The sequence below is a fragment of the Camelina sativa genome, chromosome 20, assembly GCF_030686135.1.
Source record: "Camelina sativa cultivar CO46 ecotype springtype chromosome 20, ASM3068613v1".
NCBI lineage: Eukaryota > Viridiplantae > Streptophyta > Magnoliopsida > Brassicales > Brassicaceae > Camelina > Camelina sativa.
Genome location: NC_141899.1, coordinates 32,611,731 through 32,638,362, shown reverse-complemented (window position 1 = coordinate 32,638,362; position 26,632 = coordinate 32,611,731). Strand labels below are relative to the sequence as shown.

At 40.2% G+C, this 26,632-nt stretch overlaps 5 protein-coding genes across 9 annotated transcripts; 2 read left to right on the top strand and 3 right to left on the bottom strand.

The window, feature by feature from the left end:
- Positions 1-1,215: 1,215 nt before the first annotated feature.
- LOC147919756 (uncharacterized) lies at positions 1,216-2,384 on the bottom strand. Its single transcript, XM_087504243.1, has 2 exons — positions 2,301-2,384; positions 1,216-1,944 (listed from the first exon to the last, which is right to left on the bottom strand). The coding sequence occupies exons 1-2, from the start codon at positions 2,359-2,361 to the stop codon at positions 1,346-1,348; spliced, it is 660 nt and encodes a 219-aa protein (XP_087360369.1). The 5' UTR covers positions 2,362-2,384; the 3' UTR covers positions 1,216-1,345.
- Positions 2,385-2,432: 48 nt separating this feature from the next.
- Positions 2,433-5,906, top strand: LOC104771754 (decapping 5-like protein). Its single transcript, XM_010496330.3, has 7 exons — positions 2,433-2,913; positions 3,333-3,433; positions 3,588-3,659; positions 3,759-4,628; positions 4,895-5,062; positions 5,188-5,304; positions 5,418-5,906. The coding sequence occupies exons 1-7, from the start codon at positions 2,715-2,717 to the stop codon at positions 5,622-5,624; spliced, it is 1,734 nt and encodes a 577-aa protein (XP_010494632.2). The 5' UTR covers positions 2,433-2,714; the 3' UTR covers positions 5,625-5,906.
- Positions 5,907-6,079: 173 nt separating this feature from the next.
- LOC104771753 (NDR1/HIN1-like protein 12) lies at positions 6,080-7,085 on the top strand. Its single transcript, XM_010496329.3, has 2 exons — positions 6,080-6,426; positions 6,534-7,085. The coding sequence occupies exons 1-2, from the start codon at positions 6,248-6,250 to the stop codon at positions 6,949-6,951; spliced, it is 597 nt and encodes a 198-aa protein (XP_010494631.1). The 5' UTR covers positions 6,080-6,247; the 3' UTR covers positions 6,952-7,085.
- An 11,879-nt stretch (positions 7,086-18,964) lies between these two features.
- On the bottom strand, positions 18,965-23,000 carry LOC147919755 (uncharacterized). The gene is made up of 4 exons (XM_087504093.1): positions 22,908-23,000; positions 21,135-21,251; positions 20,486-21,075; positions 18,965-20,390 (listed from the first exon to the last, which is right to left on the bottom strand). Exons 1-4 carry the CDS (start codon positions 22,998-23,000, stop codon positions 18,965-18,967), a joined length of 2,226 nt encoding a protein of 741 aa, XP_087360219.1.
- LOC104771752 (disease resistance protein RBA1-like) lies at positions 22,736-26,315 on the bottom strand. 5 transcript variants are annotated; one of them, XM_087503508.1, is made up of 8 exons: positions 25,438-25,577; positions 25,255-25,360; positions 24,950-25,046; positions 24,776-24,841; positions 24,545-24,598; positions 24,388-24,465; positions 23,664-23,924; positions 22,736-23,268 (listed from the first exon to the last, which is right to left on the bottom strand). In XM_087503508.1, the coding sequence occupies exons 6-8, from the start codon at positions 24,453-24,455 to the stop codon at positions 23,067-23,069; spliced, it is 531 nt and encodes a 176-aa protein (XP_087359634.1). In that variant the 5' UTR covers positions 24,456-24,465; positions 24,545-24,598; positions 24,776-24,841; positions 24,950-25,046; positions 25,255-25,360; positions 25,438-25,577; the 3' UTR covers positions 22,736-23,066. The 5 variants fall into 5 exon arrangements, 4 of the variants coding, with proteins under 4 accessions (XP_087359634.1, XP_087359636.1, XP_087359635.1 ...); XM_087503510.1 differs by having other exon boundaries at positions 25,255-25,334; positions 25,438-25,575; XM_087503509.1 differs by lacking the exon at positions 25,438-25,577 and having other exon boundaries at positions 25,255-25,386.
- Between the last annotated feature and the right edge of the window lie 317 nt (positions 26,316-26,632).

Genomic DNA, 26,632 nt, shown 5'->3' with positions numbered 1-26,632 from the left:
GAGCAGATCGTCAAAGACCTTTAGCCCGGAAAGCGGGCTTACGTAAAGCGTGCCCTTGGTACGACCAGTCTTCACCGTGTACACCTGGAGGAAGTCGGCCAATGACAGCTGGTAGTTGAACTCCTCCCCTAGAGTTTGCAGGCACAAGACAGTCCGAACAAAGTTAGGGCACATCTGAGGAAGAGCGAAGCCCAGTTCGAACATCATCTTCACGATGAGTTCGGGAAGGGGGAATGACAGACCGCACGCAGAGAAGAAAATCTCGAACGCGCAGCAGTACCCTGGAGGGGGGTTCTCCGGAGACTCATGCGCCTCCAAGAATCTGATTTCCACCTCCGACGGAATCCCGGTGGATCCTCTAATCTCGGCTATGTTCTCCGCAGAAAGATTCGACGGTTGGTGGGGGCCGAAAACGCCCGGAATCAAGGGTTTTGTGGTTTTTCCCGATGAAGATTTCGGTGGAGACATGCTTTTCCGGTAAAGATAGCAAGGAAATACAGGAAGAGTGAAGGGTTTTCCGGCAAGAGTGAAGAAGTTTACAGAGGAAAAGAAAGAAAATTGGAGAACAGAAAATACAAGCACAATTGGGGATTAAAAGTAAAAGAGAGAGAAGCCGAGTTTACCTTTATACACGGAACCAGGGAGCAATGATTACCTGGGGAAGTGAAAGGTCTCGCACCGTTTTCTCTCTCTCTTATAGTTAACACGCCACCTAGTGGGCGCCAAGTCTTGTTCGGGAAGGCAAATCCCATCATTACCACGATCAAATCGTGGAGATATGGGAAATATTCAGTTTCCCGAAATTGATCGCTTGAAGGTTAAAAGTCCCCCGAACTGTTCAGCTCGGGAGACTTGGGGGCAACTGTTGTACCCACGATCTGCCATCTCGGACAATAGGTAAGTGGGCCTAGGCCGGGTTCGTCTACTGGGCCAAGAGCGAATTAGTGATCGGCCCATCAAGCCCGGAGAAAGGAAGAGAGCGCGGAGATGCTTCGTGCTGGCCAGTTCGCAGCTCGGTCCCGGTCAAAGATTCCCGCATTCAAGATGATTAATTAGACCGCGCAAATCGCGTCCTATTAATGGTGCATTAATTTAGTAATAAATTGGTCGGTATAAATATGTAAGGGGGGTGTCAGTTGTAAAGGATCGGATATTTTTTTCCAGCAATAGCAATACAAGTTCTAATTCTCAAATTCTCTCAATTCAGTTCGGAACTGTTTTACGGCGATAAGCTCCTCCACAGTTTAAATCACTTCGGAAGGAGAAGCTCGTTCTCAGTTCTCACAAAGACCAGGAAAAAAAAGAGAAAATGCATCGATAATGAGCCAAAACGGTGACTATCTAGCTAGCTGCTTAAGCCGCCGATTGTGGGTGCGGCAGAGCGAATCAAACCTCGAGAAGGTCTGATTCCCACACGACGAAGCTGATTTTCAGCTTGTGCAATATTAATCAACAATTCACGCTCACGAGAAATTGCCCTTTCCAAATTCGCTCTTGTCATGCTAAGGCGAAAGAAGGCAGCTTGGAGCTCATCATAGCGGACTGGAATGGTCGCTTCATGGGTATCATGTCTGAGTGGAGAGATCCCTTTCTGCTGGAGATAATGATGATGATCACTTGGTTCAAACGGAATCGAACCTTCAGCAAATGTCTTTCCTGCAAGACGAAGCTGGCTCTTCAGTTGTTCCAAACGAATTTCAGCTGTAAGCTCCCTAGAAACCATACCCTCCAGCTTCCTCTGTAGCAAACGATGTTCAGCCAAGGCATCTTCGAGCTGCTCAATTCCGACTGAAACGTAGCCACAATGAGTACGCTCCTTAACTCTTACACTGTCCATACTCCGGGCGGAAGCATGACCTGCTATTCTGGCAGGAGGAGCAGGGTCCTCTCTCCTGGGAACAGGCTCTGTTGTCTGCGAACGACGTCGAGATTCCACAGCTCCGACTGCAGGGTTGAAGTCATCATGATTTACAAATTTAATATAGAACAAAGTATTTACTATCTCCATTATTTTACATAACAACTAACAAGTACGTACGCTTCTAAAACTGATCTATATTTTGTTGTGTATTTTCTAATACATATAATTTGAAACCAAACACACTTTTATCTCTATCATTTGATAAAAGAGAGAATATATAATAGAAACATGTAACTATGGAAAAACCCTAGAACGATGTTCGTAGTGAAACGGGGATCAATATAATAATAAACTCTACTTTAGAATCAAGGGGAACGACCAAATTATAAACTGGAAGTTTTACGACTTAATACGCTTAAGATAAAATAAAAATATATACTGTTCTCCGAGGAGCCTCCGCGGGCTAGGTCGCCGTGGTTATGGTGGTGGTGGTGGTTCATCTTTTGTAGAGGTGGATTCGTATTCGTAGATCTCTCTCTCTACTCAAAACGCCCTATTTTTTTATTTATTTGGCAGCGAAAGCAGGCCTAATCCTGACTAGAAAAAAAAAAGAGAGAATATGGGCCGATTAATGGCCCAAAAATTCACAAAGATGGACCAACGGCACACAGATCACCCCGCCTTTAAAATCACGACGGAGAACTAACTCAAGCCACGACGGTTCCGACTCGGAGTCGAGAGAGAGATTTTTCAAAAATTGCAACAGGAGATAGATAGAGAGCAAGAGCCCTAATCGATTACATACTCTGATTCCTTCTACTTTTTTTTTCCCCACTGATTAGTCTCTAAAAAAATGGCGAGTGAGAGCTCGCAATCTTCTTCGCCGTCTTCATCTCAATCGCCGTCATCTGTACCTTCTCCGTCGCCGGGAAACAACGTCGGAGATGCGTTCGTAGGAAGTTTCATCAGTCTAATTTCTAAGTACGAGATCCGTTACGAAGGCATTCTCTACCATCTCAACGTCAAGGACTCGACGCTAGGTCTAAAAAACGGTACGGATTCGAATACCTATGCGATTTCGGATTCACTTTTTTAGGTTTCCGAACAACGAAGAGAATACATGTTTGTGCTTTGTGTATTTGTAACTGGAACATCGAGTTTGGAACTGGAACTTTGATTTTTGATTCCGTTCCTGTGGTTGATTATGTTGCTTTCTCAAGTTGGTCTTTAGATTCTAGGAGATGTGAGAGAAGCTTGAGCATTCGTTTCTATGTAGTTTAGTTTCCAAATTTGTGTTGAAAATGTAGTGGAGGATTTAAAATTTGGTGACTCTAGCCAAAATCTGGAAAACTTCTAATGTTAAGTGTATCATGAGAGGTGAAGTTACCAAGCTAATGTTAACTTGTGTTGACATTTGAATGTGGCGTTCTTGTGTTGAATGATAATTCTCTTATGTTATCTGGTTGTGCAGTAAGATCTTGTGGAACGGAGGGGAGGAAGAAAGATGGGCCTCAAATTCCGCCATGTGATAGAGTTTACGATTACATTCTTTTCCGCGGAAGTGATATCAAGGTTAGTGTTCAGACTCGTATGAATCCATTAGACAAATTATGTTTCATGTATTTTGTAGAATCGTCATTCGTTCTTTTTTTTAAATTGGAACCCCTGAAACATGATCATTATATAGTTTGTAGGCTATCTATAACTATTTATGATATGTTTTTAGGATCTGCAAGTTAATCCACCTCCATCTGCACAGTCGAGACCAGAGATTCAAAGTGAACAAGACATCAATCAGGTAAAGACATTCATTTAGAACATGGAAATGAGAATTGTATGCTAAATTTGGCTCTTTTTATGATGTCTTCTTGTCTTATTGCCCGTTCTTTGTTTACAGTCCTCTCATGCTAGTTCAGCTATGAGCTCTCCGCTTTCTGGCTATGATAGTGGTTATGGTTTGGGGAGAGGAACACAATGGGTCAATACACCTGCTTTGAGTAGTAAACCGGTTCCTGCCACTCAACATTCATCAGTCCCTTTAAGTTTCCAGCCTCCTTCAGCTAATCCTGGAAGTTTGACAGAATCACCAGTGAGCTTAATTGGTTCAACTCAAAGTAATGCTGGTTCGTCTATGCCCATGCCTTCTTTTGTGCAAGGTAGCAAATTAGGTGCCACTGGTGTCCCGGTTGGTATGATGCAGCAGCCAGTTTTATCTCCCTCGACGATGCCCAATAACCCGCAGATTATAGATTACTTTGCTTCACCAATCATGGGATTAGTGAATGATACAACACAGGTTGTTACTCGTTCACCCGAAGATGTCTCTAATCGATCTTACCCTTCTAACCCTTCTCCCCTTGGTCAAGCACAATTCCATACTCCACCTGGCCTTGCTTCAGCACCCTCTAACCTTTCTCCACCTTCTGAACCGCAGCTTTCTGCTCCAAATATTCAGAACAGCTACCCCAGTGTACCCCAGGCTGTTGGTAAAGACTTCTATGACTCTCGGTCTGATCATCCTAAACGATCTATACCTTATGAGTTACCGACTGTGGCTTCTTATTCAGCTCCCGGGATTCTTGGTCCATTGTCGAACTCACCTGAGTCATTCTTCGGTATGGATCCATCGCTGCAATCTAGGCAGCAGATGGTAAATAGGGGTCAAGAGATGTTTTCTGCTACTAATCCGGTATCAATGAATGTGCCATCACAAAGTCTTGCAACCAGAAATCATGCACCATTACTGCCTCTTCCAGTTTCAGCTCAGGTCTCGTCTATTTTAAATTCTGTTTCTGATGTTTCATATAATCACACCTATGCGTGATTTCTCATTCTTATCTTGAAATTGCCTTGCGATTACGTTGCTTTTTAGATTTCATGAGGTCACTAGCATTGATACAATTAGCATCTTGATCTCTCATGGAAGTGCTACACTCTTACTAACAATCCGTTGCAATTGCTGTTTGTGTCCTTTTTCCAGCACATTTTATGATTATCTCACTTGCGTTTTCTTTGGTTTCAAATTTGTTGCAGTCTCGGATCCCTACTTCTAGCATTGAGTTCACTGAAGAATTTGATTTTGAGGCAATGAATGAGAAGTTCAAGAAGAGTGAACTATGGGGTTATCTCGGGCAAAATAACCGGAGGAATCAAAATGATAATGGAGAAGAAATTGCAATTGAGCCAAACTCAGAAGGGAAGGTAAAGCTACTTTTGAACGATGATTAAATCTCAGAGAGATCTGAGTTCAAGTCTTAACATGATCTAGTTAATAATTTTGATTTGATATCTAGGCAGCGGTTAACATTTCTTTTTGCCTGTTGCAGCCTTCATATAACAAGGATGACTTTTTCGACACAATCTCGTGCAATCAACTTGACCGTGTGGCTAGAACCGGACAACAGCACAACCAGTTTCCTGAGCACATGAGACAAGAACCTGGGGTTTGTTTCATCCTTTCTATACTCATCAACCCGAAGTTCTGAAACCATTCTTCTCCAAATCGGAATAGCGTTTGCTTATAGAATTTTTTTACTCTCTTTATCTTTTTATTCAGGCATTTGGTAATCATTTTCAAAGGCCACCCCCACTACAACCAGGTCAGGGTGCATATCTCGCTGCACAATCCAATTACAGAGGCGGTTACCATAATAACAACAACTACAGAGGCGGTTACCATAACAACAACAACAACTACTACTCAAACTCGGGTTATGGTTACTACTCTGGTGGAAGAGGCCGAGGTGGAAACACACATTTCTGACCTGATGAGCTTCTGTCTTCCTCAGAAGGCTTTACTGGACGGTTACACTCGTGCACCTTCACTTCTTCTTTTTGATTTCAGGTTTTCTTTTGGGTAAAAAAACAGTTACCTTATCTCAAGATTTGTAGGCACATCATATTGGCAAGTTCATGATCCTTTTTTCTATCTGATGAGCTTTAGCCTCAGGAGGAGAGAATGTTTGTTCTCCATGTAGAGAAACAAATAGTCAAATAGTACTACGAACCTTTTTGGTATATATGCAAATCATTACTTTTTAATTAATAATATGCATATATAAGCGAAGTTAGTAATACTTACAAGTTAAGAATTACATACATTAGACATTATGTATATAAGAAGAAGATTCCTTAAAATTTAGTAAGTACACGACTTTATCCAATTATGTATGTTACTTGCGAGACCCATTTTGCCTTTAAGCCAAAGGAAAGAAAGATACCAAAACTTTCCCCACCGAGTAGGGTTTAGTACCAAATCCTTCAAAATCAATTGTCCTCTCTCAAACCTCACCCAAACCCACCAAAAAGCCAACAACGTTGTTCCCAGAGCCCGAATGCTGTCTCATCGAACCCGTTCAAAAATCTGATCCCGTGAACCCCATAATAATGCCCAGATATGCTTCTCGTCATGGTACCAGTCCTTTCATCTGGTGTGCAGCTATCATTTGCGCCATAATCTCTATTGTTGTAATCTTTGGTGGCATTGTAGTCTTTGTTGGTTACATGGTCATACATCCTCGAGTTCCCATCATTAGTGTCGCGGATGCTCACCTCGACTTCTTAAAGTACTTTTCCCGTAACTCTTCTCCTTAATTTGCTGATCATGTATCTTGTATCATTAACGATCAATATATATATATATATATTTTTCCCTGTTATTTTGATTGATCAGGTATGATATAGTTGGAGTTTTGCAAACGCAGTTAACGATTGTGATTCGCGTAGAGAATGATAACGCTAAAGCTCATGCGTTGTTTGATGACACCGAGTTCAAGCTTAGCTATGAAGGTAAACTGATTGCGATTTTAAGAGCACCCGAGTTTGAAGTTGTGAAAGAGAAATCAATGTACCTTCCTTACTTGGTTCAGTCATATCCAATACCATTGAATCCAAGTTTGATGCAAGCTGTAGACTATGCGGTTAAACAAGATGTTATTACGTTCGAGCTCAAAGGTGGTACCAAAACTCGGTGGCGAGTCGGACCATTAGGGTCAGTCAAGTTCGAGTGCAACCTTAGCTGTGAGCTTAAGTTTAGGCCGTCTGATCATACTTACATTGCATCTCCTTGCAGTTCTTCTCATAAGCATTAGAAGCTCCATTTCTCATTTGTTTTACTTTATTTAATTAGTTTTTGTTTTATATTTGGGATCGAGGTTTTTAAAGATAATTGTTATAAGTACTAATACGTGAAAGAAAATCAATAATTTCGAGATTTTTTGCTTAATGAAAATGTGACTCGTAATTCATATGATTTTCTTTGATAGAGACATCAACAGGACAAATTATTTATTTCCTTTTTTTTTTCATTTATAAAATTATGATACTTTTAATTCTTTAACTTTATATTTATATTTCGATACCTCATTTTATATGGGAAGCATAAATGCATACTGTGCAGTGAGATTGAACCCTTCGTAGAGATCTCAACATTAGTAAGTTCAGGGTGTGTTACATATACTATTTAAAAATAATGGATAAAGAGAATATCCCTCCTATTAATAATTTGGAAGTAGATTTGGTAATAACCTTTTTAGTTGTAAGATTTATATAATTAAACTTTTGCCATTTGAAAAAATATTAAAACTTAAAGTTATTATTAGTAATATCCAAAACATATTTAAAATCATTTTAAAAGAAATTATTATCCATAATTTATATATTCTAGATATTATTAACTTGCTAAAAAATAATTAATTTTTTTGCATTATGTTATGCAGCAGGTTAAAGTTTAGATAAATATGATTATATAGTTTTTCAGGTTGGTCTACTAAAATACAAAAAATAGTTTAGTCTGATATCAAATCCTAACCGGTACAAATAAAAATACACAATTCATCTAAAATTATAAAATTTAAATATTAATCAAAATCTATAAAAAATACAAAATATGTTTTTTTTCTTTTTAATTATTGAAAAAATATCTCGCAGTATAGCCGCGGGTTAAAATCTAGTACTTGTTACTTACTAAGTTAGTTTTGTATTTAAAATGAGATGAGTTTAACACATTTCATTTGATAATTGTCTTGAATGTGGAAAAACCAATTTTCCTAAAGTAAAAAAAGAAATCTAGTTTAGGAGTGTTTTAATAAATTTTCAACGAAAAACCAAAATGTAGATTTTTTTTTTTAGTTTTTTCCTCAATAACCAAGAGTTTTTTTTTGTTTGGTATTTGTAATTAAAAAAAAAACGGAAAATTAGTTTTATTTTTTTTTGGTTTTCCCCTCAAAAGAGATAATAGACATAATTTTTTTGAAGTTGTCTAAAAACTGAAAAACAAACAAAGATGCTCTCAATTCAGTCTTGCTCAAAACCGAATTCGTATAATTAAAAGCTTGTTATGTTTGGGAAAAAAAGAAAAAAAAGGCTCACTGAGTCTCAATTCTGTTTCGCAATTTGGAGAGAGCTCTGAAGTACGAAAATGGCGACAACGGATTCAGAGGTAAGTGTTCGAGATTCATAAAGTTTTAGTGATAAATTGATGATTAAATTGCGTAATTGGAAAGGTTTAGAGTTTAGATAGAGTCTCATCTGCGAATCGTGAAGGATTAAGGAAATTTAGGTGCTAATTAGGTGTTAATTGATTACGGTTGAGCTTGATTTGAACTTTGAAGTGATTGCGCGTTTGATTGAATCGTGATTTGAACTTCAATTGTTATGTTTTACTCTATCACTCTCTCATATGCATATGCATGATGTGGCATGAATTGCAAGTTTTTGAAACGACAAAACCATGTGATTTTGATCTTGACTTTACTTTGATTATATGCAGATACTATTGAATTACCAGTGGAAATGGCGGCTGAATTTTCCTCTTGTCATTTTCTTTATTTTTCAGAATTTGTTTCTTGTATAAAATATTTTAATTTAAATTTGTATTTATTGAGTTTTAAGAACGAAAAAAAACTTAAAGTGACTAAAATATATAGACAACTATTTTCTTCTAAAGATGTTTATTTATTGTTCGATATGTGTACAAATCTTATTAATATATAGCCAAAGGTTTGTATATTTATCCTTTATTTCTAATTTTCATTTTTGTTTTTTTACTTGAATGATGATTTTAGTTTTTGGTTGTATATGTTCAATTTACAAATGATAGAAAAATGGAACTGTGGTGAGTTTGCTCTTAAAATCTCAAATGATGTAAAATCTAATTTTTAATATGAATTATAAAGAAAAGTTTTAAACTGATTTTTCTATTTTTGAGAGAATCTATGTAGTGTAAAATTTTGGATGGAGAAAAGAATAGCTTAAAAAAAAAAAGACTATTGTAAAATCTACTACTGTTCGAGGTATATATGTAAACATTTGTTGTAAACCAGTGCACTATATTATTTAATATGATTTTTTAAAAATATATATTTGGTTACTTTAGGAACAAAATTTTCCAAAATTTCTCATTAAAGTCTCCTTGAAAATAAACTTTACTAGCTACATATTTTTATTAAAAAAAAAAATTATCCTCGATTAGATGTGTGATTATAATGGGGAAAAAGAAGTTATCATGTTATATAATTGTAAAATATTAAACATATGGGTAGGTCTGAGAGTACATACAAGTTTGAGTACTATGAGAAATAGGTAAATAAATGGAGGTTTTAAGGGAAATTGATCAAAAAAATAAATCAGAAATAGGTAAATAAATAAGAGAGCCTTTTAGTAAGCTGAATTGGTTGGAAGCTAGATTTAATATAGATTTTTTTTTTCTTTGCACACACCATAGTTCTTTTTTCTTCCCCCCTCTCTCTCTCGAATCTCTCCGATTTTGCAATCAGAAAAGAGCCGTCTCACAAGTCACAATCGATTGGAAACGGGAGGAGAACCCAGAAAAAAACATGAAGTCAACGTACCTTCCTTACTTGGTTCAGTGGGAAGGTTGGTTCAATTTTTATGTGACAACCCGTCCCGCAGACCCCACTAGCCTCCCGCTAGCCGTCCCAACGGACTCCAAGTTGGCTCTGCAGGGCATCGATCCTAACCCCTCACCATGGATATCCAAATCCACCAGTAGGTTATTGGTGCGCCAGACGTTCCTCGAACCCTGGTCCCCACCCTTTAAAAACCTTCCCACAGGACAAGCTGTCACCAATTGACCTGCAGATCCAGCTTGGGGTCCGTTGGGGTGGCTAGCGGGGGGTTAGTAGGGTCTGCGGGACGTGTTGTCACAACCACCATTGTAGAGTTGATGGAGAGCAAGATTATTCAAGTCAGTGGTAAGGTGATGCGTAGCACCGGAATCGAGCAGCCAAGGGTTGTTAGGTGAGGGAGATCCCGCTGTAGCCAGATTAGCTTGTGGTTGCCATGGCACCGGAGCCATCGGAGACGGAGAGTGATGTGACCGCCGGACGCGGTCGTCTACCGAGTCGCACGGACGGACGGTCGCTGCGGACGGACGGAACGAAACTCTCTCGAGCCGAGGAAATTAGATGAGGCTTTCCTCGGACAAAGCTCGGAGATTTGAATCCAGTAAGGAAACAAACGGTGGATGCGAGAGATGAGCTGAAACGAACGAGCGGATCGAGAGATCCGGCCTTTGGTCTCGGCTTCGGTCGAGCAGTCTTGGTCGCGGTACGGACGATGCAGAAATCGATTCCCGGAGTTTGAAGGTAAACTGCGGGAACGGCTCTCGGCAACGCGGCGGTAAGAATCCTTGGTGATGCGGTAAGGATTCTCGGTGATGCGATAAGGAAGGTGGAGTCGAAGCGAAAGTACAACGAGCGGTAGGAACCGGACGTGATACGGTAGAGATGGACGCAAAGGTGGTTTGATGCGACGACACACGGGAGATGGCTCGGCCCGTGATACGGTCAACTAGTCGATGTCGAACCCGGTTCGAGATCGGCTAGGGTTTCTCGGTAGTCAAGTCCCGGACTTGGACTAAGGAGAGAGGTGAGACAAGAACAAGATTCTCTCTTGTGAAATTTAATTCAATACTTCAAGTCTCATTTTTACAATGAGGGTTGATGCCTTTATATAGTGAGGCTTACATAAAGAGACTCTAAAACCCTAGAGACGTGGCCTTGATCTAAACCATACACATGGCCAAAAAGCAAAGGCAAAGATAAAGCAAAGCAAAGACCAATCTAACGGTCATAGAGGGATCTAGAAGAAATTCAAAATAAAAGAAGGGAAGGGGATAGGGTGGCCACGTCATTGGCTGAACGTGGATAGGATCTTCACTTCCTTGGCTCCTAAGCATGTCAATAAGTGTTTCCAAGTCATGAGCAAGGTGGGATCAAAGTGGAGATGCACTAGAGTTTGCTGCCTCGTTAAAACCTCTTTGGTAAACCCATTGGGACAAACCCAAAGTAGGAAAAAGAGTACAGCTCCTTCTAATGGCTTAGGGATGTCTTCACACTGGCGTGATGGTGAAGACACTCAATTCAAGCTTCCCAAAGCTGGTCGCGGCTCAATATGCCTAAGTGGTGATGCTAACCTCGGGTCCTTTGTCCGTAGGTTGAAGCTCGGCCTTGAAGTACTCAAGAGGTGAAATGTTTTGCTCCTCCAAGTTGATTCTTCGTTTGGTCGCCTTGCTGGAGCTCCCTTGGTCGCGTTGAGGCTCCTGGGAGGGTCGCTGGTGCCTTGGCCGCGTTCGAGATAGGCGTTCTGTCCATGTCCGATGCTTCTCGGTCATGCATCTCGGAGCCGTCCGGGACGTCTCGGGCGTCTTGGTCAGGGGGTCGAACCCGTGATCACATCATTCCCTCCCTCTTCTAGAAGTTTTGACCTCAAAACTTTGCTTTTCACCTGATAAGGCTAGCGGTGAATGGTGTTTTTGATCCCTTCGTAGGCCGCGGTAGGTTGTAGACGCTCTCCAGGATGCCACACATAGTTTTGGTCCCCACCAAAGTTGATCAAATGCATCGCCATATGACCTTGTGCGGTAAAGGTCTTGGCGCTAAAAGTGGAGAGAGATGGCTCGGTCTTGGCGACTCCCAGCTGGAGCGTACTACTTGTAGTAGTCAATAATTTCACTGGATGGACAGACCTTTCAGTGGCCATCTTCGGTGGCTCAGCTTGCTTGAAACTCTCCATTATCAAGCACTCGTCGGTTATGGCGTTGAACACACGGCCTGACTCCTCTTTGGCCTCGCCCAGCGACTTATCACGCTTCCCGAAAGAGGACTTTTGCTCCACGTCTTTCCCCGAAGGTGGTGACTGAGCGTCAAGTCGGTCTTGGTCTGCGTGATGTTCGATACTCGTTCTTGGCGCTACCAAATTTGGCTTGTTCTCTGCTCGAACTCCTCCTTTGGCCGGTTCCTTGCACAGTGTGGGCAGTTCACGGTGCTGAACTGGCGGCACATGACTCCTTGATATGGTTGCAGCGCTGCCTTCTTCTTGGAACGGTTCCTTGTACCGTGCTGGCGGCTCGCGGAACTGCACTAGAGGCGCATAAGTCCTTGACCTCTCGGCAGGGGTCGAGTTATGACTTGTTCGCGGGGCCGGCATAGGAACTGGTGCACGGTATTGAGATGAGCGCGCATACGTCCTGCTCGGCTGCTCCACATAGGCCGATTGACGCCTTGATCGCGAGGCCGGTGTAGGCAATGGTTCATAGTATTCGTGCCGTGGAGTCTGTCTTCGCGTGGGAGCACTTGGAGACCAGGTAGGGATGCCTCGGTTACGACCTCGGTGATCACTCGAGCTTCTCTCGACCCGTTGACCAATCATCGTTGATTCAATCCGGTCGAGTCTATCGTTGAGGTCTCGAAGCGTGTGTTGGAGTGAGATCAGTGCGTCTGCTGTGCTGGGTGGCTTGGGAATAGGCTCCTTTCTTCTTACGGATCGGTGCCTCGGCTTCTTAGTGTATGCAACCCAGTCATCACTATCGGAGTCTTCATATAGACCCGCCCTTGGTTCTTCAGCGAGGGTAGCTCGTGACAAGGACGGCCAATAACAGTCTGGCGGTCCACGTTCGAGCTCTCCTTGATCTAACTCCTCGCCATAGTCCTCTTCGAACCAATATTCATTGCCGGTGGCCTCTTGCTCTGGTTCCAGGCCAAGTTCTTCATCACACCACGATTCCATATCAGATTCGTCTCCATCAAACTCCATGCTTGATCAGTGTACGATCAAGTGTGGCATATTGTTCGCGGTTTTGGAAACGGCTTTGGAACGAGGTGCGGACGATGGTACGGACGGCTGTCGGAAGTTGTCGGTGTTACGGTCAGATTGGTCGGACGGCTAACGATGACACGGCAGAGAGACGAACGACCAACGGTAGTTAGGTGAAGACTTGCTGACGCGGCTACACGACCAAAGGTTGATCCTTGGTTGTTGACGCGTCTTGGTCCGTACGTGATGTGCTGGCCGAGCAAGTTGTGTACCTTGTCAAAACAAAAGAATATTCGTGAGTATCTTAAATTCAAATGGACCACAAGGAGATATTTATCTCACCAAAGCAATGATTGAGGACAGCTCACGAAAATTCAAACCTAAGACCAAACAAAAGCAAAAGAGAAAGCAAAAAGAAAAAGAAAAAGCACAAAAAGACAAGAAATGCTTTAAGACTAAAGGAAAACACAAATCCTAAACAAACTCTAGCAATTTCGATCTAGATGCAAACAAGATGAACAATGATGCAACAAAGATGAACAATGATGCAAGCTAACAACCTAGATAAAAGAATAAACAAACTCACACATGCACAAAATAAATCAAATGACGAAATGGAACAAACTAACAAGATGATGCAAACGAAAGGAATATTATGCAAGACAAACAAAGTTATCTACTAAAGCCAAAAGCAAAAGTAAAAGCAAGTTACTAAAAGCCAAGGTGACAACTCACCCATGGACCACAAGGTGCATAGGGAGCTATCCACGTCCACATTTTTGTGGTCTTGACCAAAAGCGCTTTAGAGGTGGCTAAGCTCTCACCATACAAAAAGAAACTAATCCTAAACCACACAAGAAATTCAACACGGTTTTGACCAGTTTGAATTTCAAAAGGCTTGGCCAAAAATTAAAGAGGAAAGAGCAAGTGGTAGTAACCAAATGTCTTTCACCTTTTAAATTTACCAAACGCGAAAGGAAAACACAAAAAACAACAAAAGAAACAAAGCACACGAATCTAACAGCCTATAACAACAAAACAAAAAGCAATACAGCCTTTAAAAGATCTAGACAAACAAACTAAGAACACTCAAGAACAAAACAAGAACAGCAAGAACAAAAGAGCTACAAGAACGAACAAGAAACTAAAAACGAGATGGAATCTAACAATCTAGAACACAAAACGAAACTAACAACCTAAAGATTCAAGCTTTATACAAAAGAGAAGAGTTTTAGATCGACACAACCTTGTAGGAGCGTTTGAAGCTCTGATACTAGCTGATGTGACCGCCGGACGCGGTCGTCTACCGAGTCGCACGGACGGACGGTCGCTGCGGACGGACGGAACGAAACTCTCTCGAGCTGAGGAATTTAGATGAGGCTTTCCTCGGACAAAGCTCGGAGATTTGAATCCAGTAAGGAAACAAACGGTGGATGCGAGAGATGAGCTGAAACGAACGAGCGGATCGAGAGATCCGGCCTTTGGTCTCGGCTTCGGTCGAGCAGTCTCGGTCGCGGTACGGACGATGCAGAAATCGATTCCCGGAGTTTGAAGGTAAACTGCGGGAACGGCTCTCGGCAACGCGGCGGTAAGAATCCTTGGTGATGCGGTAAGGATTCTCGGTGATGCGATAAGGAAGGTGGAGTCGAAGCGAAAGTACAACGAGCGGTAGGAACCGGACGTGATACGGTAGAGATGGACGCAAAGGTGGTTTGATGCGACGACACACGGGAGATGGCTCGGCCCGTGATACGGTCAACTAGTCGATGTCGAACCCGGTTCGAGATCGGCTAGGGTTTCTCGGTAGTCAAGTCCCGGACTTGGACTAAGGAGAGAGGTGAGACAAGAACAAGATTCTCTCTTGTGAAATTTAATTCAATACTTCAAGTCTCATTTTTACAATGAGGGTTGATGCCTTTATATAGTGAGGCTTACATAAAGAGACTCTAAAACCCTAGAGACGTGGCCTTGATCTAAACCATACACATGGCCAAAAAGCAAAGGCAAAGATAAAGCAAAGCAAAGACCAATCTAACGGTCATAGAGGGATCTAGAAGAAATTCAAAATAAAAGAAGGGAAGGGGATAGGGTGGCCACGTCATTGGCTGAACGTGGATAGGATCTTCACTTCCTTGGCTCCTAAGCATGTCAATAAGTGTTTCCAAGTCATGAGCCAAGTGGGATCAAAGTGGAGATGCACTAGAGTTTGCTGCCTCGTTAAAACCTCTTTGGTAAACCCATTGGGACAAACCCAAAGTAGGAAAAAGAGTACAGCTCCTTCTAATGGCTTAGGGATGTCTTCACACTGGCGTGATGGTGAAGACACTCAATTCAAGCTTCCCAAAGCTGGTCGCGGCTCAATGTGCCTAAGTGGTGATGCTAACCTCGGGTCCTTTGTCCGTAGGTTGAAGCTCGGCCTTGAAGTACTCAAGAGGTGAAATGTTTTGCTCCTCCAAGTTGATTCTTCGTTTGGTCGCCTTGCTGGAGCTCCCATGGTCGCGTTGAGGCTCCTGGGAGGGTCGCTGGTGCCTTGGCCGCGTTCGAGATAGGCGTTCTGTCCATGTCCGATGCTTCTCGGTCATGCGTCTCGGAGCCGTCCGGGACGTCTCGGGCGTCTTGGTCAGGGGGTCGAACCCGTGATCACATCAGAGAGAGTGAAGGATACTGGCCACCTTGAAGCTGAAGCTGCAAGCACCTTCTTGCACTGTGTCCGTGAACTCCACAAATTTGACATCGACCTTGGTATCCTCGCTGTGTCGTGTGGCGAGGTTGAAACTGTTGTTGCTGCCAAGTCGGACTGTTACGGATGACCACGAACGCTGACCGCATTAGCAGTCACATGTAGCGATGAAGAAGAGACCAGCGCAGCTTTCAGCTTGTTCTCTTGGTTGATCATCTTCTCCAAAACTTCAGGAAAGGACGGTGAGCTTTCACGACCCTCCAGTTGATCAACAACATGACGGTAATCATCAAGAAGTCCCTTAAGAATACGTTCGATTTTGTCATTGTGCTCCATAGGTTTACCAAGATGGGCCAACTGATCAAACCTAGTAGTGAGACCTCGAAAATATTCTTCAACAGACTTGTCGCCTTTGGTCCAAAGGTCAATCTGTTGCTTCACTTGCTGAATGTGAGAGCGGCTGGGAGTTGCGTAGATTGACGAGAGAGTGGTCCAAATCTCGGCCGATGTGGTGGTGTTGGAGAGTAGCGGCTGGACAGAGTCGGTCATGGCACCGAGTAGAGCACTGTAAATGAGACGGTCTTGACGTTTCCAGATCTTGTACTCTGGATTAATGATGGTAACACCCGCTACGGTGTTGGTGGGAGGAGGCGTCGCAAGAGATCCATCGACATATCCAGTGTGATCATAACCGTCGAAGAGGGCTAGCACTTGACGACTCTACATCAAGAAGTTTGTGCCATTAAGCTTTGTCACATTCATCATGTTCACGTGTAGAATACTCTGTGAATCCGTGACAGCAAGTGTTTCGCCAGAAGAGGTCGACATGATAAACAAAAAAGAAAGAAAAGTGGTGGCGGCGTGTAAAATTTTTTTTTAGATTAAGCTTTAGGTATCAAAAGCTCTGATATCATGTAGAGAAAGAAGCTTAATGATATTATTCAGTAGGAGTATAGTACATTATATACACAATACATTAGGGTTTTGGTATATACTATTTACTAATATATCCTTTACATATATATGTCCTATAGTTATTACGTTCGAGCTCAAAGGTGGTACCAAAACTCGGTGGCGAGTCGGACCATTAGGGTCAGTCAAGTTCGAGTGTAACCTTAGATGTGAGCTTAAGTTTAGACCGTCTGATCATACTTACATCCCATCTCCTTGCAGTTCTTCTCATAAGCATTAGAAACTCCATCTCTCTCACTTGTTTTACTTATTTAATTAGTTTTTATCTTCTTTTTTTGGGATCGATTATTTTTCTTTCTAAGATAATTGTTTTTTTTTTTTTTTTCGTCTGAATGATTTTTTATATAATTATAACAGAACCTGATGAGTTCACCTTACAAAGGATCGAAAACAATCATAATACAGGGCCAAAATCAAACCAAGATTCTTTCAGCTTCGAAAACCGCCTGTAACCAAAAGGGGTAGCCTTGAGCTACGTACGATTGTGATCGATCTGCCCGAGTGACGCTCTTTGCTATGAGTGAAGCTCCAAGATTAGCCTTCCTATCTTCCACCACTATTTTCCAAGCTGGAATGAGAGCTAAGACCTGAAGTAGTAAATCCGATTGCAACTTGAAGTTTGGCCAAGCAGCAGGACGTAAGATAGCTCCCGCTAGATACTTTGGCTCCAAACCAAACATCACTTTTAAAACTCCTAAGCTCTTCATACTTTCCATTGCCCATAACAGGCTTCGAGATTCTGAATCTTCTTTAGAAGAGATATCTCCGAACGAAATTCTGCTATGGAGAAGAACTTTACCTTCTGAGTTTCTCAAAACCCAAGCAGCACCACTGGTTTTTGTTCCTCTAACCCAAGAATCCGCCACATTGCATTTTAGCCACTGTTTGTCCGGAGGTCTCCAATGCTTGAGCCTATGAAGTTTCTGTCTATTTGACCGAACTTCTTCAAGTGAGTCAGCTTCCTGAGCTAGGAACCACTCATCTGCGTCTTCTCTTATCTTCTTCACCAACTCAGCGATAAAGAAAACATTACCTTCAAAAACCAGGTTGTTACGGTTTTTCCATAACAACCAAATGATCCAAGGGAAGGTTCGTCTTGTCTGAAGGGGAATCCGATTGATCTTAGTTAAATCCAAGAGCAAGTGAAAGTTTTGATAGATCGAATTCACGTCAAACCCGTTTTCCGGAACTGGAAAACCCGAGAGGGCCCAGACTTGCCTAGCAAGAGAGCAGGTAAAAAGCAGATGGTTGATGGATTCTCCTTCTAGTCCACAAGTTTGACATCTTGAGTCAATTTTCATTCCTCTAGAGAGGAGCCTTTCTGCAACTGGGATAGCTCCACTTACTGGCTTCCACAAAAAGATTTTTATTTTGGCTGGTGCTAGTAATTTCCAAATCCTATCCTTGATACTATTTAAAGAAGGGAGCATCGTGGCTAATGATATCTGATCCGGTTTAAAAACTTCGCAAGCCAGCCAATATCCTGATCTGACACTGTATTCACCACTCTTATTGTGCTTCCAAACCAAGAAGTCCTCCGAAGAGCATGTAGGTTTAGTAGCCTGAATGATGGTGATATCCCGAGGGAAGAAATGCTCCTCTAGGCTACCCCCATCCCAGTCTTTGGTTAAAGGATTTATCAAATCACTGACTTTTAACTCTAGGTCAACCAAAATGTTTTTCATTAATGGAGCCCGCATTCTTCCATCCTCTAACCAAGGAGAGGTCCAAACTTGTAATGAGCGGCCATTACCCACTCTTTGCTTTAAACCCTTTTCCAAAAGGCCTCTACCAAACAGGATACTCCTCCATGCGTAAGAAGGTCTACTTCCTAAACCAGCCAAGAGGAAAGAATCTTCTGGGTAGTATCTACTCTTCATGAACCGAGCAAAGAGAGAATCCGGGAATTGAATAAGTCTCCAAGCCTGTTTGGCTAACAAGGCTTGGTTGAAGAGCTCAATGTCCTTGAATCCCATACCTCCCTGATCTTTAGACAAACAAAGCCTGTCCCACGCGATCCAATGAATTTTCCTTTGATTCTCCACCGAACTCCACCAGAAAGCAGCCATCGCACTAGAGAGAGATTCGCATGTAGCTTTGGGGAGCTTGAAGCATGACATTGCAAACACTGGCATAGCCATTGCAACTGTTTTCAAAAGAATCTCTTTACCTCCTTGCGACAGAGATCTTGCGAACCATCCTGAAAGCCTATTCTTTAGCTTTTCATGAAGAAATTCCAGCATGTCCTTCTTAGAGCCACTGAAGCATTCCGGGAGACCAAGATACGTACCTGCTCCACCTTCCTTTGTGATTCCTAAGGCTTCTTTGACTAACACCTTGATCCCCTCCTCGACCTTACTCCCAAAGGTGATTGAAGACTTGTCAAGATTAATGACTTATCCTGTAGCTTCTCCATAGATCTTGAGAATATCTTTCACCACTTTGCATTGGTCCTCTTTCGCTTTACAGACAAACAAGGTGTCATCTGCAAAAAGTAAGTGATGAATGGAAGGGCCTTCTTCTGAAAATCTCAAACCAGTTAAGCGACCTTGAGCTTCAGCCTGAGTCAGGAGATGGGTTAAACCCTCAGAGCATAAGACAAACAGGAAAGGAGAAAGGGGGTCTCCCTGTCTGAGTCCACGCTGAGGGATAACCAGTCCATGCGGTTGACCTTTGATTAGGACCGAGTATGTGACTGTAGTAACACATTTCATCACCAAGTCGACCCAAACCGCATTAAAACCCAGAGCGAGAAGAAGGTGATTTAAGTAACTCCATTCCACTCTGTCAAAAGCTTTTGACATGTCGGTTTTGATCGCCATATACTCTTTTGAAAGAGAGTTATGAGTTCTCAGTCCATGGACCACTTCATGCGCAATGATAATGTTATCCGATATAAGTCTGTCTTCCACAAATGCTGACTGGTTGGGCGAGACCAAGGAAGCAAGGAGAGGCTGCAATCTTGATAATAAAATCTTGGAGATTATTTTATACATCACTGAGCAAAGACTGATGGGACGCAAGTCGGACATTAGCACTGAGTTCACTTTTTTGGGGATGAGGCAAAGGTGTGTGAAGTTCCACTCTTTCTGAAAAATACCTTCCTCGAAGAATCGGAGAACTTCTAATGTTAATTGTTCACCAACTATGTCCCAGTACTGTTGGAAAAAGAGCCCCGACATTCCATCTGCTCCTGGTGAACTGGAAGCTCTTATTGAGAAAACCGCTCCTTTAACCTCTTCCTTTGTAACCTTTGCCAAAAGGTGCTCATTCATCTCTTGAGTAACTCTTGAGTTGAAATTATCAAAGAGAGAAGACTGGTTGTCAGGATAGGAAGAAGAAAACAGCTTCTGGAAATAGTTTGCTGCAATATCTCCTTTTGATGCTTCTGCAGAGTGCAGGATACCATTTGAGTCCACCAGTTGATCCACTTCATTCCTATTCCTATCTGCTTTGACCGAGGCATGAAAGTATTTGGTGTTTTTGTCTCCCGAATTGTGCCACTTTCTTCTGCACTTTTGTTTCCAGAAGCTTTCTTCCTCTCTATGAGCTAACACCATTTCTCTCCGTAACTGTGCCATTCGATCAAAGGATGGATGCAAGGCTGCATGTTCAACTTCAATCTTACCTTGAATCACATTGATTTTCTCTTTTGCATTCATGTTATTCTCTCTTTTCCAGTTACTCAAAGCTTTTCTGCACATTCGCAGTCGTTCTGTCATGGACTGTCCAAAAGGGGTGGATGATGCTAACCAGGCTTGTTGAATAGATTCCAGAACAAGAGGCTGATGCAGCATTCTTTTATCAAAACGGAATGATCCCCTATAAGAATCTTGAGAACATATTAGCTTCAGTAGAACCGGTCTATGATCTGACCCTTTTTTCTCTAGAAACTTCTGGTTCGCTGCAGGAAAGACCTTGAGCCACTCTTTATTTCCGAAGCATCTGTCAAGCTTACACTGAAGAGATCACCCCTTCTTCCTCCCCAAGTAAAACTGTTCCCAGAACTAGGCAATTCTGTCATGCTACACGCTTGAAGCATATTGGAGAAATCCTCAAAAGATTTTTCACTTCTTCTAGGTCCCCCCAATTTTTCACCATTATGCAGAATTTCATTGAAATCCCCTATGAGACACCAATTATCTTTCCTTTGAATCCCAATCCTTGTAATCTTTTCCCATACTAGATGTCTAAGCTCAGACCGAGGATTCCCATATATACACGAAACATGGAATTTGAAATTCTGATAGACTACTTTGATATCCAAAATGTTTTTATCTACAAACAGGAAGTCTATCTTGGTGCTTTTCTTCCAAAATAATGCCAAGCCACCACATCTTCCCACTGGATCCACCGTATGTACATTATCGTACCCTAGCCAAACTTGAATATCCACAAGCACGTTCCTAATGTTCATCGTCTCCATTAAAAATAAAATTTCAGGGAAATGTTTCTTACGTATTTCCATGAGACGCTGAACTGTCAAGTCTTGAGGCCGCCCCAAACCCTGGCAGTTCCAGCTTACTATGCTTATTAGATATTGGACGGTCCCTCATTTGGGACCACCTCAGGTTTTTTGCGCCTAGCGACTTTGTATGCACCTTCTTTTCCCGTAGTACCTTTCCTCTTCACTGCCCCGTCCTCTTTTTGGTCTTTTCCTTTATCACTAGCTTCTGACAGACCCTGAGGAACAGAACTTAAATTCGCCCTTTTAGTAACATGAGGTCTCTTTCTGGTCTTTGCTCTTTTTTGTATAGTCCCGGATGGACCCGGTTCAAAAAACCCCAGTCCATATTCCGTTGAACTATACAAAGTATCAGATAATTGTTATAACTACTACAAATTCATAATGATATAAATGAACGTGAAAGAAAATCAATAATTTCGAGATTTTTGCTTTAATGAAAATTTGACTCGTAATTTATATGATTATTTGGAAAAATCATTTGGTTTCTTTGATAGAGACATCAACTGATTATTTATTTCCTTTTTTTCATTAATAAAATTATATGATACTTTTACTTTATTACCTTTCGAAAATTATATTTCGAAACCTCTTTTTACATGGAAGTGCATCACTTGCGTCACGACTTTTACTTATCAACCAATTATTACATGCGTATGTGCAGAGTTCGTTTTTATATACAATTTACTAAAGTGTTTAATATATAATCAAAATTGAAAAGTGGGAAATTTTGAAAGCCGGATAGAACTACTTTAATAAAAGTATTGGAACCTACTTAGGATTATAGATAACCTTTGTTCGGACTGGTAGTGTGATACATAATGAAAGACCATAACCGGTCGGTTCACAACATCTTTGGAGACCGAGTTAACGGGGATTTATTTATCCGAATGGAGCTAAGCTAACTATGACTTTTTTATTTTTATTTTTTTCTTTAAAAGAAAATTATTATAGAAACTTTTTTACATCAAGTTCAATGTTTGTTTGAATGTTAACTTATAACTAGCCTAAAAAAACAAGAATTTTTTGTTCTTATCTCCTTGCAAGTAATACAACCCATATATGTGCCATTTCAACGAAAGATATATTAATAAATATGGGACATGTAAAATGTTAACGTATGGTTTTAGTGTCAACGTGGGACATGTAAAATGTTGATGACACTTCTCTGATTCTAGTTGACAAGATTTACTTCGTTTGGGCTACACTGGTACTGCAAAAATCACAATGGTTGATTTTTGTAATGGAAGAAAAATCTTTTAAAGATTTGCTTTTTCTCAGTTTACAAAAATAATATATATATATATATATATATAAAGATTGTTTTAATCATATTTAGTAATATTTTAATAAATGATTATATATATATATTTTAATTCTATATTATTTTTCAATTTACTTTTATAAGTATTTAACTGAAATGTAAATTTTCGTTATCAAGTTAACCGTACCATGTATGTTAAAGAATATTTATATTCAATTAACTAACATACATAGTTCATTGTTAATATCTTTCTTTGATTATCACAAAATCAAATTAAAAGAACAAAACAACGCCAAGAACACAAAAGAGCTTTTAAAGGCACATGGAGAGAGAAAAACAAAATCAAGCAATGAAAATCAAAGAAACTTGCATTTAGCTCTATACCATGTCAGAGATTTTTTTTTTATAAAAGGCTTTCAATTAAAATGCATAAAAAAGTAATACAGAAATATAATTTGTAGATTATATAGTTTTTGAAAGTTAAATAGGGGAGATCATACAATGAAGCATATTATAATGGAAAGAAAGATAGAACTAGTGGAAAATTAATCCTCTAGCTATTTTTGGATCAATCATCTCCGACCACCACGGCCACCACGACCGCACTTACCTCATCCTCCGACCGTAATCCTTGATCTTGTAGTTTTAGGGTAGGTTTGATAGTCCTTCCTCCTCGGGTACGTTGAGAGGATTCATCACCCATCTCATATCACTTCCATATCAGAGAGTTTTGTGGAAGTGATAGAAAAATTTGCATTGTTACATCAAATTAATCTAACTGAATTGGCAAAATACCAGATGTGGAAACTCTAGATATATACAAATATGTTACAAGAAATAATATCGGAAATATTTTCCAATACTTTGCTCCTCTTCTTCGGGGTTTAGTTGTTTCTCCCCTCAGCAAAAAATCTTTGGATAAGACATTCTGAACATGTGTAATGATATCATCTACGAAAGCGGCGTCGTTACTGCATAGAAACAAAGTGGGAAACCCCAGTGAGGCTCTTGCATTGTATAATTGGTGGAATGTAACAATGTAAGCCAAGTCAAACAATAATATTGCCTTGATCTTTTCTTTTTTTTTTTAGTAGACGTTGGCACGTTGTTATATACTTATTTGTATTTATTTCTTTCTTTCTAATTTTAATCATTGCCAGACGTTAGTTCTAACAAAAAAAACGTTAACAAGAGAATGTTGGACACTGGATGACAAATTCACAAGTTTCCTCTACTGATCACTCAATTAATGCCAGTAAACCTGTAAAAGTTACCATATACCTTAATAAAAAATATCAAACCCTAATATATATAGATATGATTATATGAATTTAGTCGAAAGTAATAATTTAAGTTGGTTAATTACCGGCTAGTTTCCGACACCAAGCCAAATTTGCTTGTAACTCCCTGCAAAGCTGCATCCCACTTAAGAATCCGGTCATCTCGGTTACGACCCTCCTTCCTCCACAGATTCCACAGCTGAATACCGAAGTCTCCATCAAGTCCTTTCACCGTGCCTGGATCCAGCTTGTAAAAAATGGGAATAACCCATAGGTTATCTTGCTCCACGCATTCCATTATCTTCACAAGCTCTTTCAAGCACCAATTTGACTCCGTGTACCTACCACTACAACAAATATTGACATTGTTAGCGTGAGAAAACTGCTATCATAGATATTACATAGCGTTATCGTAAATGCTGTGACATCGGCAGCCATGGTAGATCCCCCACATACAATAGCGTTTTTGACATGCTATAATAAATACCTACGTACGATAGCATTTTCATATTATAGCATTCGATTACTGCTATAATACATTTTATGGTAACACAAAATTAGTGTTATTTTTTTGGTATATAAATTTTATAATTTGTATATTTGAATCCTATTTTGCAGAATTTATTTAATTAGATATATATATATATATATAATATTTTTATTTCATAAAATCACCAACATACATAAAATTATTATTACATTAACAAAATGAAGTCTTACATAACATAAAGTCTTACATAAAAATCTTAATTAAAATAAACTAACATCACCAAAAAATAGAGACAAACTTCTAAGTTCTAGAATATATACATGTAACTCAGATGATGATTAACCTCAGATGCTTCTTTGGACAAAGTATCGTTGTTGTTGCAGTTCATTCACCACCACCTGAATCAACTAAAGCAATTAGAAACAAACAAATTATCTATCAACCAAAATGAATGGAAGATGATAGAGTTTAACAAACCATTCCATTAGGTAGAGATCCTGATTCTGATGATTCATGAATTATTTCAAGCAGCTGAAATAATACATAAAAAGTTAGAATGACAAGCAAGATTATTAGGGTACCAAGGCAAAGGCTTGATAGCCTCCAGTTCACCACTCTCTATAGCCTAGGTAGAAGGCAAAGAATTCAATATTTGAGAATTGTACAAAATGATACAAAAACAAAAGCAAGAGTCAATGTATTATTTACCTCATCCTGAAGAGATTTCATGAAATCATTCTCCAACTTGAGTCGAAGATCATCGCAAATTAACCACTAAAGAATCACATAATAAACAGAGATCCAACCAAATTAAAAAGTCAAAAACTTAAACCATGAATGAAACTGTTAAACAGTTCAAGGATGTAGATAAACAAAGCATACATAAGCAATTGGAAATAACTCTGAAAGCAGCAGACAATGGCTTAAGAAGGATCTCCATTAACGAATCCCACTCTTCTGCTTTCACTATCCTTTGCTCCTTACACACCACAACAAGAAAGAACAATACACAATGTTGTTTAGAAACCAAAAACTTGTCCTAAATCCTAATCCGTGAGAACAAATTCAAACTTCCTAAGAAATTTATCTTTGCAAACCTAAATATTGCAGAATTCAATCCAATGGATAACACTTATATATGTTAACTAAGATAACAATAAGATGTTAACTAAGATAAGAGTAAGAACCAAGACTCTTTCTTTCTCCCTCCGCCAATTTTATCGAACCCAGACTCCTCTCTTCGTCTCTCTCTCTGGCTTCATAATCGCTATATCGTGGGATACAAAATCAGATCTGAAGATTTAAAATAACAAACACAATATTAATTTGTAATTGAAATCGATTCTGGTTCGAAATTGCATATAAGTAACCTGAGTCCTCTTTGCAATAGCTCGGACGGCGAGTAAACTCAGACTCAACTCAGGATGAAGGAGATTTGAGTTCAAATAATACCAAATCGGAAAAATTTTTGAGTACAGGTGAAGGAAAAATAATTATAGTGTTTAATGGTGATGTGGTCGAAGGTTATGAGCCGAGAAGGAGGAGAAAAGAAATAGAAGACGATGAGAAGAGGTTGAAGAAGATCTGGGTTTGATTCTGGGCTGGTCATCGACGTAGACAATAGGAAGATCAGATCTGATTTTTTTTTTTATTGCCTATGGGTTTGAGTTTTGGAGATAGAGAAAGGGGATTAGGGTTGAAGGAGAGAGCATGAAAAAAGTATTGAGAAATAGATGTAGAGACTAGAGAAAGAGGAAAAGGCGTTTTTCTGAATTATTTGGCTAAGTGTTGGCGGACTATGGGATTTTAGATTCCCGCTTAAAGATTTTTTGGCTTAGCATTTATTAAATGCTATCATATCACGTCTAAAATTACAAACTTATCTTCAATAGCAATTGAGTAAATCGAGCTATCTTCATGTGCTATTAATGTAGGTTTTTTTTTGTAGTGTACTAGATAAGATTGCTAGCGCGACATTCGACTCCTCGATCCTTTCAAAAAGTTTATGAAGATTCTCACCAGCTGGTTCGTTACTGTCTATATACGCGTTGACACCGATGCGTTTCAAGGCACTTTCGAGATGGGAGATGAAAGTTTTACGTAGCTCTGCTCCCCGGAAATTGATGAACACTTGTGGTCCTTCTTTGCCGTTGGGAGATGAGGGTGCCACCATCTCAATTGTTTTTCTTTTTTTTTTTGGTGTTATGCTATTATTGGTTGTTTGGAGAAAGCAATGCACAGAGATTTACATTATAACCATCATTGACGTCCTCTTAGTTATATATATCTTAGCTGGCCGCGTTAATAGTCAAGATTACAACGTACGTAAGTACATAATTAGTGATAGATAATTTACTGGTTATTGTTTTATTCGTGAGAAACACTGTTTCTTTAGTGACTGCAGATATAAAATGACCACTAGGTACTAAAAAGACAATTTAGTTAATTTGGATTAGACCAAAAAAAAAAGAAGAAAAATTAGTTTGGATTTCAACTAGTCTGGTTTGAAATCTAACATTAGTTTGGATTTCAACTATATCTAACATTAGATTATAAAAAAAATTA